The 13,354-nt window shown below is 45.6% G+C and overlaps 1 protein-coding gene across 7 annotated transcripts in view; it reads left to right on the forward strand.

Moving 5' to 3' along the window:
* TLE3 (TLE family member 3, transcriptional corepressor) overlaps positions 1–7,695 on the forward strand; it is a 42,225-nt gene extending 34,530 nt beyond the window's left edge. For all 7 annotated transcript variants that reach the window (XM_060755397.2, XM_060755399.2, XM_060755398.2 and 4 more), the window contains exons 14-20: positions 61–137; positions 1,058–1,307; positions 1,562–1,809; positions 2,896–3,043; positions 3,835–3,985; positions 5,134–5,210; positions 5,908–7,695. In XM_060755397.2, coding sequence (XP_060611380.1) covers positions 61–137; positions 1,058–1,307; positions 1,562–1,809; positions 2,896–3,043; positions 3,835–3,985; positions 5,134–5,210; positions 5,908–6,015 — 1,059 coding nt within the window. In that variant the 3' untranslated portion in view covers positions 6,016–7,695. The remainder of the gene's footprint in view (positions 1–60; positions 138–1,057; positions 1,308–1,561; positions 1,810–2,895; positions 3,044–3,834; positions 3,986–5,133; positions 5,211–5,907) is intronic.
* The last annotated feature ends 5,659 nt before the right edge of the window (positions 7,696–13,354 follow it).

Below are 13,354 nucleotides of genomic sequence, written 5' to 3' on the forward strand. Positions count from 1 at the left end.
CTTCTCTTGGGGTCTATGGGGGTCTTTCCTCCCAGCCTGAAGGTCTTGTTTTGCTTCCAGGTCGGCTTTGACCCACATCCGCCCATGAGGGCCCCTGTCCTGCCCACCAGCCTGGCCTCCATCCCTGGCGGCAAACCGTGAGTCCAACCCCATCTATCTTTCTCCTCCAAATGCTTAATGTTTTATTTATCTAAAGCCTTTCTTCTGATGCATGAGGGCTGTTTGAAGCTCTTAACTTAGATGGAAGGGTTTCAAACTTAATTTAGATGAAAAATAGATAGATAGTTGGCCTTCCACATTCACAAAGAGAGAGAGAGAAAAAATTGGCCTTCCACATTCATGAAGACAGAGAGGCAGATCTATAGAGTTGGTCTTCCACATTCAGAAAGATAGAGAGATAGAAGGATAGAGTTTGTCTTCCACATTCAGAGAGAGAGAGCTGGCCTTCCACATTCACAAAGATTGAGAGAGAGAGAGAGAGAGAGAGAGAGTTGACCTTCCACATTTACAAAGATAGACAGACAGACAGATAGCTAGGATTGGCCTTCCATATTCACAAAGATAGAAAGAGAGGGGGGGGGATGATAGATAGAGTTTACCTTCTGCATTCACAAAGATAGATGATAGATAGATAGATAGATAGATAGATAGATAGATAGATAGATAGATGGATGACCTTCTGCATTCACAAAGATAGGTAAATAAATAGATGGATGGATAGAGTTGGCCTTCCACATTCACAACAGTAGATAGATAGATAGATAGATAGATACATACATACATACATACATACATAGATGGGGGTGGGCGGATGGACAAACAGACAGATAGATAGATAGAGTTGCCCTTCCACATTCACAAAGACTGCTAGATAGATAGATGGATGGAGAGAGAGCGAGAGAGAGAGAGAGAGAGAGAGAGAGAGAGATGGAGTCACATAACAATTTGTCAGTCAGAAGGGGTTCCCAAATGGGAAAAGTGCCCAAAGTCCTGTCTGTTCAGCCTTGGAGTGTCTTGTTTACATGTGTGTGATTCTGTTCCACCTTTCTCCCCGCAGAGCATATTCCTTCCATGTGAGTGCGGATGGACAGATGCAGCCAGTGCCCTTCCCTCATGACGCGCTGGCCGGCCCTGGCATCCCCCGCCACGCACGGCAGATCAACACGCTCAGCCACGGGGAGGTGGTCTGCGCCGTGACCATTAGCAACCCCACGCGGCACGTCTACACGGGGGGCAAGGGCTGCGTCAAGATCTGGGACATCAGTCAGCCGGGCACCAAGAGCCCCGTCTCCCAGCTGGACTGCTTGGTAAGCGGTTGGGAGGCACGTAATGGAAGCATAGAATAATACAATTGGAAGACACTCACAAAGGGGCCATCTAGTCCAACCCACTTCTGCCTTCATGCAGGAAAAGCACAATCAAAGCACCCTCAACAAATGGCCAAACTCTAGGGACTGCCGAGAGGTTTGGGGGTGAATTGTTGAGCCTTATATAATGCAGCTCAGTGCAGTTCAACTGCATGCAAGTCCATACTGACTGTATAATGCTGTTTGATCTCCAGAACCGGGATAACTACATCCGCTCCTGCAAGCTGCTGCCAGACGGCCGGACACTGATTGTGGGTGGAGAGGCCAGCACGCTCACCATCTGGGACCTGGCCTCCCCAACACCCCGCATCAAGGCTGAGCTGACCTCCTCAGCCCCCGCCTGCTATGCTTTGGCCATCAGCCCCGATGCCAAGGTCTGCTTCTCCTGCTGCAGCGATGGCAACATCGCCGTCTGGGACCTCCACAACCAGACGCTGGTCAGGTGAGATGACGCCATCCAAAAAATGCCCCTTGGCCCATCTATTCCCAATGCTCATTGGGCAGAATTCATACCTAGAGTTGTTGACCTTCTGCCTGAGCATAGGGCACTCTGCCTTATTTTGGGTCTGATTGGCAGCCCCGGGCTCCACGGGAGGCTCTTCGTTGGGGAATCTGAGCTGTTAGGCTCAAAAATAACCCTCAGTTGGGGTGATTCCACCATAAATATAGCAGAGTATCAGAAGCAAACTTCATAACCAGCAGAAACTTACATGTGATGAGCTAGAATAGGCTTCTATTTCTTGGGATGGCAGAGGATTGCAGAGTCAGAATTTTAGGTTCAAAAATACTTATTGAAGTAAAAGAAATATATTCTTGATAGAAAAAGTCTTGGAGCTAACTAGCTTACTAAATCTCATATTTTAAGAAGGTAAAAAAGTAAAAAAAAAATCCATGCAGCTACATTTTGCCTAGAGGGAGAGGCAAAATGTGCATCCTCACCGGAAGGAAGGGAAAAAAGCAGAAGACACAATGGTGATGAATGGCCACATGGCGAGCCTGATCTGATGGGTTCCTCATAGAATGGTCTCTCATAGAATTACAGGGTTGGAAGAGATCCCAACTCTGGGGCCATCCAGTCCAACCCTCTTCTTTCTGCCAGGAAGGAGAAGCACAATCCAAGCCCTCCCAACAGAGGGCCTTCCAGCCTCTGCTTAAGGAAGGAAGGAAGGAGAATCTACTGCAGCATATTTTGCTGCAGAGCAATTCCGACCATCAGGAAGTCAGGATCTTAAACCAGGCCTGGCCAGTAGGCTGTTAGGAATTGTGGATGCTGAAGTCCAAAATATCTGGAGGGCCAAAGTTTGCCCAGGCCTGCCTTAGACCATTTTGGTTGCCTTACTTCATGTTTTGGGGTCAGGAGTGGGATTTGCTCCATTCCCCAGCCTCAACTTGAAGTCCAAAACATCTGTAGGGCCGAAGTTTGCCCAGGCCTGCCTTAGGCCATTTTGGTGGCCTTGTTTCTCCATGTTTTGGGGTCAGGAGTGGGGTCTGCTCCATTTCGCACTCTCAACTGCGTTCCCTTTTCCAGGCAGTTCCAGGGCCACACAGACGGGGCCAGCTGCATCGACATCTCCCATGATGGGACCAAGCTCTGGACAGGGGGCCTCGACAACACAGTTCGTTCCTGGGACCTTCGGGAAGGGCGGCAGCTCCAGCAGCATGACTTCACCTCCCAGGTGAGAACACTTTTGAACCCGCCCTCCATTACCTTCGACTTTCAGGTGGTACATTCAAGAGAAACCACTGCCTTTCCTCTTCCTCCCTGCTGGGCTTCATTCATTGAGCTGAGGAGGAGAGCCTATTGTAGGGAAATCCTGCATTGCCCTTAGCCCTTGACTTTGACTTATTTTTTCCAAATGCAAATGTCAACCTTCCAAAATATTTTTGATGGCTTGAAAAAAGACCGCATTGTGACTCTGGAATCCCCTTTCAGAGACCCTCTCCCTGATGTTTTTGAAGGAAATGACTGGATTCTGCACAGACCATGGAGTTCAAGCTCTTCATCTTTAAGCTGGGCCTGTGGAGGCCTTTGAATGGTCTTGAACTCTCCTTAGGGTCAGGAGATCACCTTTGTGCAAAGAACACACACACACACACACACACACACCTTTTGCCTTTTGCTGTCTGTGTCATGTTCAGAAGATTCCACTTCACTTGTCCCTGTGAGAATTGGATTTTGGAAACAAGGATTGGTGATAAAGTTTCAGGAGACCCATTTTCCCCATGTAAATTACTCTTTCAGAAGTAGATTTCCCTTCCTTCTGAGGGATAGATCTCTCTTACTTTCTGTTGTCTTAACTAAGAGTCATTAATAAGTAGGATGTAACTCGGGGAGGGCCTGTATACTCTATTACTATCTGAGACTGTATTTTGTGTTATTGTGTTCATGGGTGGTCCCAGTCTTGGGAGACTCACCGCCTGACCCCTTTCTTGAGGTGCCCACCTTTGCGCTCCTTTCCCTCCTCAGATCTTCTCCCTGGGCTACTGTCCGACAGGCGAGTGGTTGGCGGTGGGCATGGAGAGCAGCAACGTGGAGGTCCTGCACCACACCAAGCCCGACAAGTACCAGCTCCACCTCCACGAGAGCTGCGTCCTTTCACTGAAGTTTGCTTATTGTGGTGAGTGGCCTGGGGCAGGAGGGTCCCTGGGTTGTTGGGTAAGAATGCACTGATGGGGAAAGCGTGCCGTTGCAAAGCCGAGGGACGTGCCGCCGGACTAAGGGGGGAAGTGTGACCCATGGGACCCCTTTCTGAATCAAGGGCTGCTGTAAATCTGTAAATATTTATTCTAGATACAAAAGGGTCTTGGAGCTAACTAGCTTACTAAGTCTCATCTTCTAAGAAAGGTAAAAGGATAAACTATCAAAAGTATCCATGCAGCTACATTTTGCCTGGAGAAAGGCAAAATGCATCCTCACTGGAAGGGAGACAAAAGCAGCATAAGGGCAATGGAGAATCACCATGTGGCCAAAATCCAGGGCAATAAAAATACCTTTAAAGGGGAAGTTACCTCATGCCTCACAGAGATTCCATTGCTACATCTTCAAAGGGGGAGGAGGTAGTGGCAAGGAAGAAGAGTAAAGACAAAGCCCCTTCTGGGAAAAGCATGCATAGGAATGGGGGGAAAGGATTCCCTTGCTCTAATGCTATATTTAAGTCTAGCTACTCATTGAGGACTGGAGCCTTGTACAGTCCAGGGATGCAATCGAACAATTTCATTAAGGCATATATAGTTGCAGTAATTGTGAATGGCTGCCTTCAATGGAGAGCCCACAACTGATAAGAGGATGCAAGCAAAGGGCAAAGCATACCATTGGTACGATCATTGATTGAACTGGATTAGATGGCAGTATAGATTCATATAACGCAATCTGCATTGTATGAGTCTACATCAGGCATGGGCAAACCTTTGCCCTCCAGGTGTTTTGGACTTCAACTCCCACGTTAGGAATTGTGGGAGTTGAAGTCCAAAACACCTGGAGGGCCGAGGTTTGCCCATGCGTGGTGTAGACTTATATAATGCAATTCAAACTGTATTATTATATGTCAGTGTGGATGGGGTCTCTGTTTGTGTATTTGGAGCAGAGGAGCATTTAGAAAAATCCACTCTTAAAGTTGTTGAAATCTAACATATTGGTGAAACTTGGTCTCATTGCTTTCACCCTGACTTACACAAAAGATATTTACAGGTTTTGGATGTTTTTAAATGTTCCTTGGGGTCACTCTTGGCTTCTAATCTGGGGGCATTTCCCCTGCTTTTCTTGCAGGGAAGTGGTTTGTGAGCACTGGGAAGGACAACCTGCTCAACGCGTGGAGGACTCCCTACGGAGCCAGCATATTCCAGGTAGGAGGACCTCTTGATCGCCTTGGGTTTTGTTTGGGGGATTTGGGAACCAAGCAGAATGGCTCAGGGACATGAGATGTTTAGCTTGGCGAAGAGAAGACTGAAAGGGGATAAGAAGAGATGCCTAGTAGATGGTGGAGCCAGCTTGTTTTCCGCTGCTCCAGAGACCAGAACATAAACAGATGTGAGAAAGGAGATTCCACCTCAATATTAGGAAGAACTTCTGGTCTAAGAGCAGTTCAACCTCAGATGGTGGTGGACCCTCCATCTTTGGAGGTCTTCAAACATAGTTTGGGTGGTCATCTCTGGAGAATGCCTTGGTCATCAATTCCTTCCTGGCAGATGGCTGGACTAGGTGACCCTTCAGTTCCAGTTCTGTGATTTGGACAATCTAAATCAGGGTCAGAAAACCTTAGTTCTCCCCATTTTCTAAGATGTGTTCATTCTTTAGCTGGCATCCTCAAAACTGCAGCCTTCCAGCTGTTTGGGCCTCCAACTTCCCGAAGCCCCTATTGCCATCTTGTTCAATGATCTGGAATTCTAGAGTTGGGTTTTGAGGATATTGGGTTTTGAGGGTGCATATTCTATAGTTTCCTATCTTGATAGTGGTGCAACGTGGTAAGATGGAAGAGGGTTCTTTACACTGCCAGCACTAAAACCTCATTGCCCCCCTTTGCCTTTGGTTGCTTCCCTCCAGTCGAAAGAATCGTCCTCCGTCTTAAGCTGTGACATTTCGGCTGACGACAAGTATATTGTGACCGGCTCCGGGGATAAGAAGGCCACTGTTTACGAGGTCATCTACTGAGCGGCTTTTCAGGGAAGGACGTCACGCTCCAGGCTGGATGAGATCCGGTCGAACGTCACAAGGGACTCCGGCCGATGGACCCAATGCAGGGGGCAGCTGAACGTCCCGTCATGATCCTGCCTTCGGAGTCAACGCAACCAGAGTGGATCTTGGAATCATCCGGGCAAATTCGAGGCCTTACAGCTTGGTCCTGGATGATTTGCTATGAGAAAAGTTTCACTTGGGAGACCTCGCCAAGATGGCATCTTTTATGATGCCTTCAGGAGGCGAACAACATCCATTGGCTTTTCGACAGAGATGGTGAAGTTCTTGCCTCTCTGCCAGACTTTTGTGAAATGTAAATAGTGGATGAGTTTTAATACGGCGAGGGGCAGTGATTTCGACTACGTATTTTGGCTTTCCATCTACCTTATTTGGTCTGCTGTAAACTCCATTGCATTGGGGATATCATTGGTGATGGTGGACACCCATCTTCCCTGTTGAGTTGGTGATTTGAGTCCATTGGCATTGATGATTCGTTGGCAATCGACATCTTCTCATTTGGTTCATTGACGATGACCATCTTCTCGTTTTTCCATTGGTGATGGCCAACTTCTCATTTGGTCCATTGATGATGGTTATCTTCTCGTTTGGTCCATTGACGATGGCCATCTTCCTGTTTGGTCTATTGATGATGGCCATTCTCTTTTCCATGGATGTCTTTGAGGTACTCCACCACGAAAGCTGTTCCTCCAGGGATCTGAATCTACCGTCATCCACACAAACAGCCCCTTGTTTTGATCCATTGATGATGGCCATCTTCCTGTTTGGTCCATTGGTGATGGCCTCCTTTTTTCCATGGATGTCTTTGAGGTTCTCCATCATGAAAGCTGTTCCTCCAAGGAGTTGAATCTACCATCATCCATACAAGCGGCCCCTTATTTTGTGCTGGAACGGGTTTTAGAGGATATTGGTTGGATCTTCCTGCTTTTTGGTAGCAACTTCAACCAAACTCTTGTGTCCTTTTTCTTCTCTGGATTTCTCTCTCTCGTTTTTGGTTTGTTTTTCAAGAAGCACTTGTGGGTTTGGAGCAAACAAGGATATCTCGTGGGCTTTCCATCAGTGGAGAATCTCTTTTTTTTTGTTTTGTTTTTTCCTCCAAGAAAGCAACAGTTAAACAATACGCTCAGGGAGCCAAGGGAAAATAAAGAAAATCGCAACTGACGTGGGATTTTTTTTAACTCCAATGAAAATTAATCTAATAGAGATGATAATGTTTTAAATACAGGTCGTTGTTTTTTTTTTTAAGTTTACTAACAAACGTGGTTTCTGTGGGGAGGGGGCCACAACGGTGTTGGTTTCTGGTGGCTTTTGCTGGTCTTTGGGGAAATTTGGGGAGAAAGGAGGGCGGGAGGCCCGTCTCGGTGCAGTTTTTGTACTCAAAGGCGTCCATGAAATCTAAACCATGGGAAATTGGCATATTTGTGTAGCAGAAGATCTCGCCCTGTAATGTAGCAGATTGAAGTGAATTTTTATACCACATTTTTTATGGATTATTTTTTAATTTTTGATTTTGATCTGGTTTAAAAAAAAGAGGAGGAGGAGAAGAAGAAGTAACTATGGATTTAAAAAGGTGAAAAGAAAGAAAGAAAGGAAAACTACCTGTTTTTATTAAAGGTCATGCTGGTGCATAAAGGAAAATGGAGTGTGGAAGTTATTTGGGCCTGTTTTGGTTTTGGACGGGTTAGTTGGCTCTGGTTCAGGAATGTTTGCCAAAATGGTTCAGATGGGTTTGGGGGAAGAACTACATTACATTGGGTCCTCGGTTTCCGCTGGGGTTTGTTTCCAGAAATCCCTGTGGATACTGAAATCCATGGATGCTCAAGTCTCATTATATACAATGGAGTATTTTATTTATCGTGTCAGAATTGAGTTTAGCATACAGTTAACATGTATTTAAAAACACAAACAAAGTTTAAAAACTTGGCATTATGCTAAATGTCCTTTGGCCAGTGGCTGGTCACTTAGAGTGCCTCTGGTCTCGCTGTGAGAAGGTCCTCCATTGCACATGTGGTAGGGCAGGTTGCATTGTAATAGTGGTCTGTGATTTGCTCTTCTCCACACTCGCATGTTGTGGGCTCCACTTTGTAGCCCCATTTCTTAAGACTGGCTCCGCATCTTGTGGTGCCTTCCAGGTCACTGAATCTTCTGTGGGGTCCAGGGGGCAGTTTCTCATCTGGTCTGAGCCACTGATTGAGGTGCTGGGTTTTAGTCTGCCACTTTTGGACTCTTGCTTGCTGAGGTGTTTCTGCGAGTGTCTCTCTCGATCTTAGGAAGTTGTTTCTTGGTTTAAGTCATTGGCATGCTGGCTGATATCCAAACAGAGGATGGTCCAGAGATGTCAGTGGAGTAGTACAATGGGAATAGTCAAATTATGTAAAATGGTGAAATTGTGCTTTGATTTTTATATATATACTAGCTGTCTCCTGCCACGCGTTGTTGTGGCCCACATGGGGATTCTTTGTGGGAGGTCTGGCCCAATTCTATCATTAGTGGGGTTCAGAATGCTCTGGGATTGTAGGTGAACTATAAATCCCAGCAACTCCAACTCCCAAATGTCAAGATTCTATTTTCCTCAAACTCCACCAGTGTTCACATTTGGACATATTAAGTATTTGGGTAGAGTTTGCTCCAGATCTATCATTGTTTGTGTCCACTGGATGTAGGTGCACTACAACTCCTGCCCACCAAACCCTTCCAGTATTTTCTGTTGGTCATGGGAGAACTGTGTGCCAAGTTTGGTTTAATTCTATCATTGGTGGGGTTCAGAATGCTCTGTGATTGTAGGTGAACTACAAATCCCAGCAACTACAACTCCCAAATGACAAAATCATTTTTTTTGAGTGAAGGACATACATTGGGTTGTTAGGTGTCTTGTGTCCAAATTTGGTGTCAATTCGTCCTGTGGTTTTTGAGTTCTGTTAATCCCACAAACGAACATTACATTTTTATTTATATAGATATTTTCCTCTGGAATGTTTTCAAGCTGTTGATGGTTGGAACCATGGATGCAGAATTTGTGGAGACAAAGGGCTGACTGTAGCCATGCCATGGGTTTGGGTTGTTGGACCTGGTCTCTGGGGGCCAAGTTTCCAATGCAGGCTCAGCCATAGAAACCCACTGAGTGGCCTTGGGCAAGTCACACTCTCTTGGCCTCAAAACTCCTCCAAAGAAGCCTCTGCTTAAGAAATAACTTGTGGGTATTGAGTTAAGTAGTAACTAACAGTTTGGGTTTAAAAAGGATTTCACAATGTTACAATTGACTGATGTTACTATTTTGGTGTTTTGGTTTGCTGGTTAACTCCAGTTTTTACTTTGCAGGATGTTTTTGGAAATATTTTGACAATAACTTGCTGCTGGAGTTTCACACCAGTTCTTTTTCTCAAAACAAAGCAACAAAGACAGCAACAAGTAGCATAAATGAGCTACATCCATAGTCCTGCAGTGGTGAAGAGCGTAGCTTGGACGAGAGGAGCCCTTCTGGGTTGGTGTCTTCATCCTTCGTATGTTTCAGGCCTTGCAACCTTTTTGTCCCTAGCCCAGACCCATGGGATGTGGAGTCTGGAAGGCCAGGAGGTCACCAGGTTGCAATAGAGCATTGTGCAAAGAAATGGACCAAAGAGAGTCTGGAGAGTGCCTTAACTAACACCTCAATGGAAGGGATTAATTTATTTTGCCCACTGCAGAATATCCATATTCCGTTTCTAGATGCCTGATGTCTTCTATGGAGATGATTAGATGTTTTTGCCAAGCACAGAATATCCACATCTGCTTTCAGGTTGCAATAGTTGTGTTGTTCATGTGGAGTCATTGGACCTGGATGGACTTGCATGCTTGGTGGTGCATTTGGCGGCACATTTGACACCTTGCTTTAATTGCACGGCATTGTACCACAATCGTTGTGTCATTCTAAGTATGTATAGTTAGGTTTTCCAACCTGGATGGAAGATTTACATGTGAAAAGAGATAATTCTGCTGGTGGTCATAGGGAAACCACCAGCTGAATGTGAGCCAAGAGTGTGATGCAGCAGCAAAAAAGGCCAATGCAATGCTTGGCTGCATCAATAGTAATATAGTGTCTAGGGAGGTTTCTCTATATATAGTTCACTGGAAGGGATCTAGGAGACTTTGTAGACCATTAACACGAGCCAATAATATGATGCAGCAGTGAAAAAGACCAATGCAATGCTAGTCAGTATCAGCGGAAATATAGTGTCTAGGGAAATTTCTCTATATATAGTCTATTGAAAGGAATCTAGGAGTCCTAGAAAGACCACTGGTTGAACATAAGCCAAGAGTGTGATATGGCAGCGAAAAAGGCCAATGTGATTCTAGACTGCATTAATAGCAGTGTACAATGCCTAGAGAAGTTTCTATATAGTCCATTAAAATGATCTTGGAGTCTTAGAACACCATTAACATGAGTCAAGTGTGCAATGCAGCAGTGAAAAAGGCCAATGTGACTATTAGACTGCATCAATGGGAACATAGTGTCTAGGGAAGTTTGTATATAGTCTATTGAAAGTGATGTAAAAGTCTTAGTAGACATGAGCATGAGCCAAGAGTGTGCTGTGGCAGCAAAAAAGGCCAATGTGATGCTAGGCTGCATCAGTGGAAATATAGTGTCTAGGGAAGTTTCTTCATATATAGTCCATTGAAAGGAATCTAGAAGTCATAAGAAGACCACTGGCTGAATGTAAGCTAAGAGTGTGATACAGCAGCGAAAAAGGCCAATGCGATACTTGCTGCATCAATAGGAATATAGTGTCTAGGGAGGTTTCTCTATATATAGTCTGTTGAAATGGATCCAGGAGTCTTAGTAGACCATGAACATGAGCCAAGAGTGTGATGCGGCAGCGAAAAAGGTTGATGCAATGCTTGGCTGCATCAATAGGAATATAGTGTCTAGGGAGGTTTCTCTATATATAGTCCATTGGAAGAGATCTAGGAGTCTTAGTAGACCATGAACATGAGCCAAGAGTGTGATATGGCAGCGAAAAAGGCCAGTGTGATGCTTGGCTGCATCAATAGGAATATAGTGTCTAGGGAGGTTTCTCTCTATATATAGTCCATTGAAAGGGATCTAGGAGTCTTAGTTGACCATGAACATGAGTCAAGAGTGTTATGCGGCAGCAAAAAAGGCCAATGCACTTCTAGGCTGCATCAATAGGAATATAGAGTCTAGATTGAGGGAAGTCACAGTCCCACTTTATTCTGCTTTGGTCAGAGCTCACCTGGAATAACCCTATGTCCAGTTCAAGAAGCATTGGGACATGGCCAGAATTGGCCTTGGTCATATAAGCCCAATGTGGGGCTCTCCTCCTTCATCTTCTCTGACCATTATCCTTTCCTATCCATTTGCAGACTTCTTTGCCTTTTGCAGACCCATCTCCTCTCTTGTGTTTTCCTCTCCGGCTTTTATCTTGCTGAAGATATTACATTTTCTGCTTTGACCTTCCTCGCTTTGATCTTTATCTTGCTTTGAAGCCTGGTGTTTTTTATAGAAACGTATTGACTTTCCCCCCCTAGTTCTTCGACCAGAGACTTGAGTTGAAAGCCAGGGCCATTCCTTGTGAATTAAAGAGAAGGAGGACATAAATAATCCAGGCTTTTTGGCAAAGTTGGCAAAGAGAGACGGGCTTTTGAAAATGGCTGCAAGGGATGGAAGAGGAGGGACCATAGATTCATTGAATCGCAGAGAAACTAAACATAGGGGAAAATAAGAAAACGAACAGCAAGCACAGAGGCATTCAGAATAGCAGGAAGAAAGAGGTTTTTTTCTCCAGGGAAAGGTTGCATGCAGGGATTTTTGAGTCAACGCTGGCTCATTGAATTAAAAAGAAAGGGCTGCCAGTTCAAGTGAGCCACAATCCAAGCCCATCTCTTTCTCTGAGGGGAAAAATCCCTGGAATTGTAAATGTCAGAGGAGGAATGAAGCCCTCTGTCCGTTTCCCCAACCATAAAACCCAGGCTTGTTCATGACTCCAGCTGGACTACTTTGCGTTCTTTCCAAAGCACATGTCGTTCCTTCCCAAATCTGAAGCAGAGCCTTGGCTTTGCCTTTGTGGGCTTCCCCCCCCCCCCCATTTTTCTATATCTCCCTTTCTTTCAAAGGGATTTGGGCTTTCTGAGACCTGGGGTCCATTCTACGTTGTGGAATTAATGCAGCTTGACACCACTTTGGATCCCTGCTATTGAATCCTGAGAACTCTGGTTTGCACTCTTTTGGCAGAGGATGCTAAAGGCCTTGTCAAGCTACCACTCCTCTTTCTCACAATGCATCAGGAAATGTGCTTCCTCTTGCTTTGATTCCAACCCTTAGATTACAAGTCCCAGTATCCCCATCCAGCTTGAAGGTCCCCAAAAGGGGCCTTTCCCAAGCGCTGCCATTCATTCTGTATTATTCTGGTTACTTTAGGCCAATTCTTATGTTTGTGTTGATGTCTGTTCATTCATTTTCTTTGCTCTGGGAAGTTACATGATGGAGAGATTGGATAGAATCTGTTGAACTATCTTGTTTTCCTCCCTCTTTTCTCTCTTCCATCCTTCCATCAGGCTTCCATCTTTCAATCCATCTTTCCTTCCTTCCTTCTTCCCATCCATCCTTCTATCTGCCCGCCCTGCCTTCCTTCCTTCCAGCCATCCATCTTTCCTTCCTTGCTTCCTTCCTTGCTTCCTTTTATCTGTCCATCCATCTTCCCTTCCTTCCCACTTCCATCCATCCTTCCATCCACCATTCCTTCCTTCCTTCCTTCCTTCCTTCCTTCCTTCCTTCCTTCCTTCCTTCCCTCCTTCCCTCCCTCCCTCCCTCCCTCCCTCTCTCTCTTCCTCCCTCTCTTCTTCCCTTCCTCCCTCCCTCCCTTCCCTCCCTCCTTCCATCTTTCATTCATTCCATCCATCTTTCTTTCCTTCCTTCCACCTGTCTTTCCTTCTATCCATCCGTCCTTCCATCCATCCATCCATCCATCCATCCATCCATCCATCCATCTACCTTTTGTTCCTTGCTTTCTTCCCTTCCTTCCCTTCCATCCATCCATCCATCCATCCATCTTCCCTTCCATCCCCTTCCTTCCATCCACCTTTCATTCCTTGCTTCCTTCCCTTCCTTTTTTCCTTTCTTTCTTCTATCTATCTTTCTGTCCGTCCATCTTCCCTTCCTTCCCCCTTCCTTCCTTCCTTCCTTCCTTCCTTCCTTCCTTCCAGCCATCCATCCTTCCATCCATCCGTATTTCCTTCCTTCCTTCCTTTCCCTCCTTCCTTCCTTCCTTCCTACCTTCCTTCCTTCCTTCCTTCCTTCCTT

This window comes from Anolis sagrei, chromosome 9 (assembly GCF_037176765.1).
Source record: "Anolis sagrei isolate rAnoSag1 chromosome 9, rAnoSag1.mat, whole genome shotgun sequence".
Taxonomy (NCBI): Eukaryota; Metazoa; Chordata; class Lepidosauria; order Squamata; family Dactyloidae; genus Anolis; species Anolis sagrei.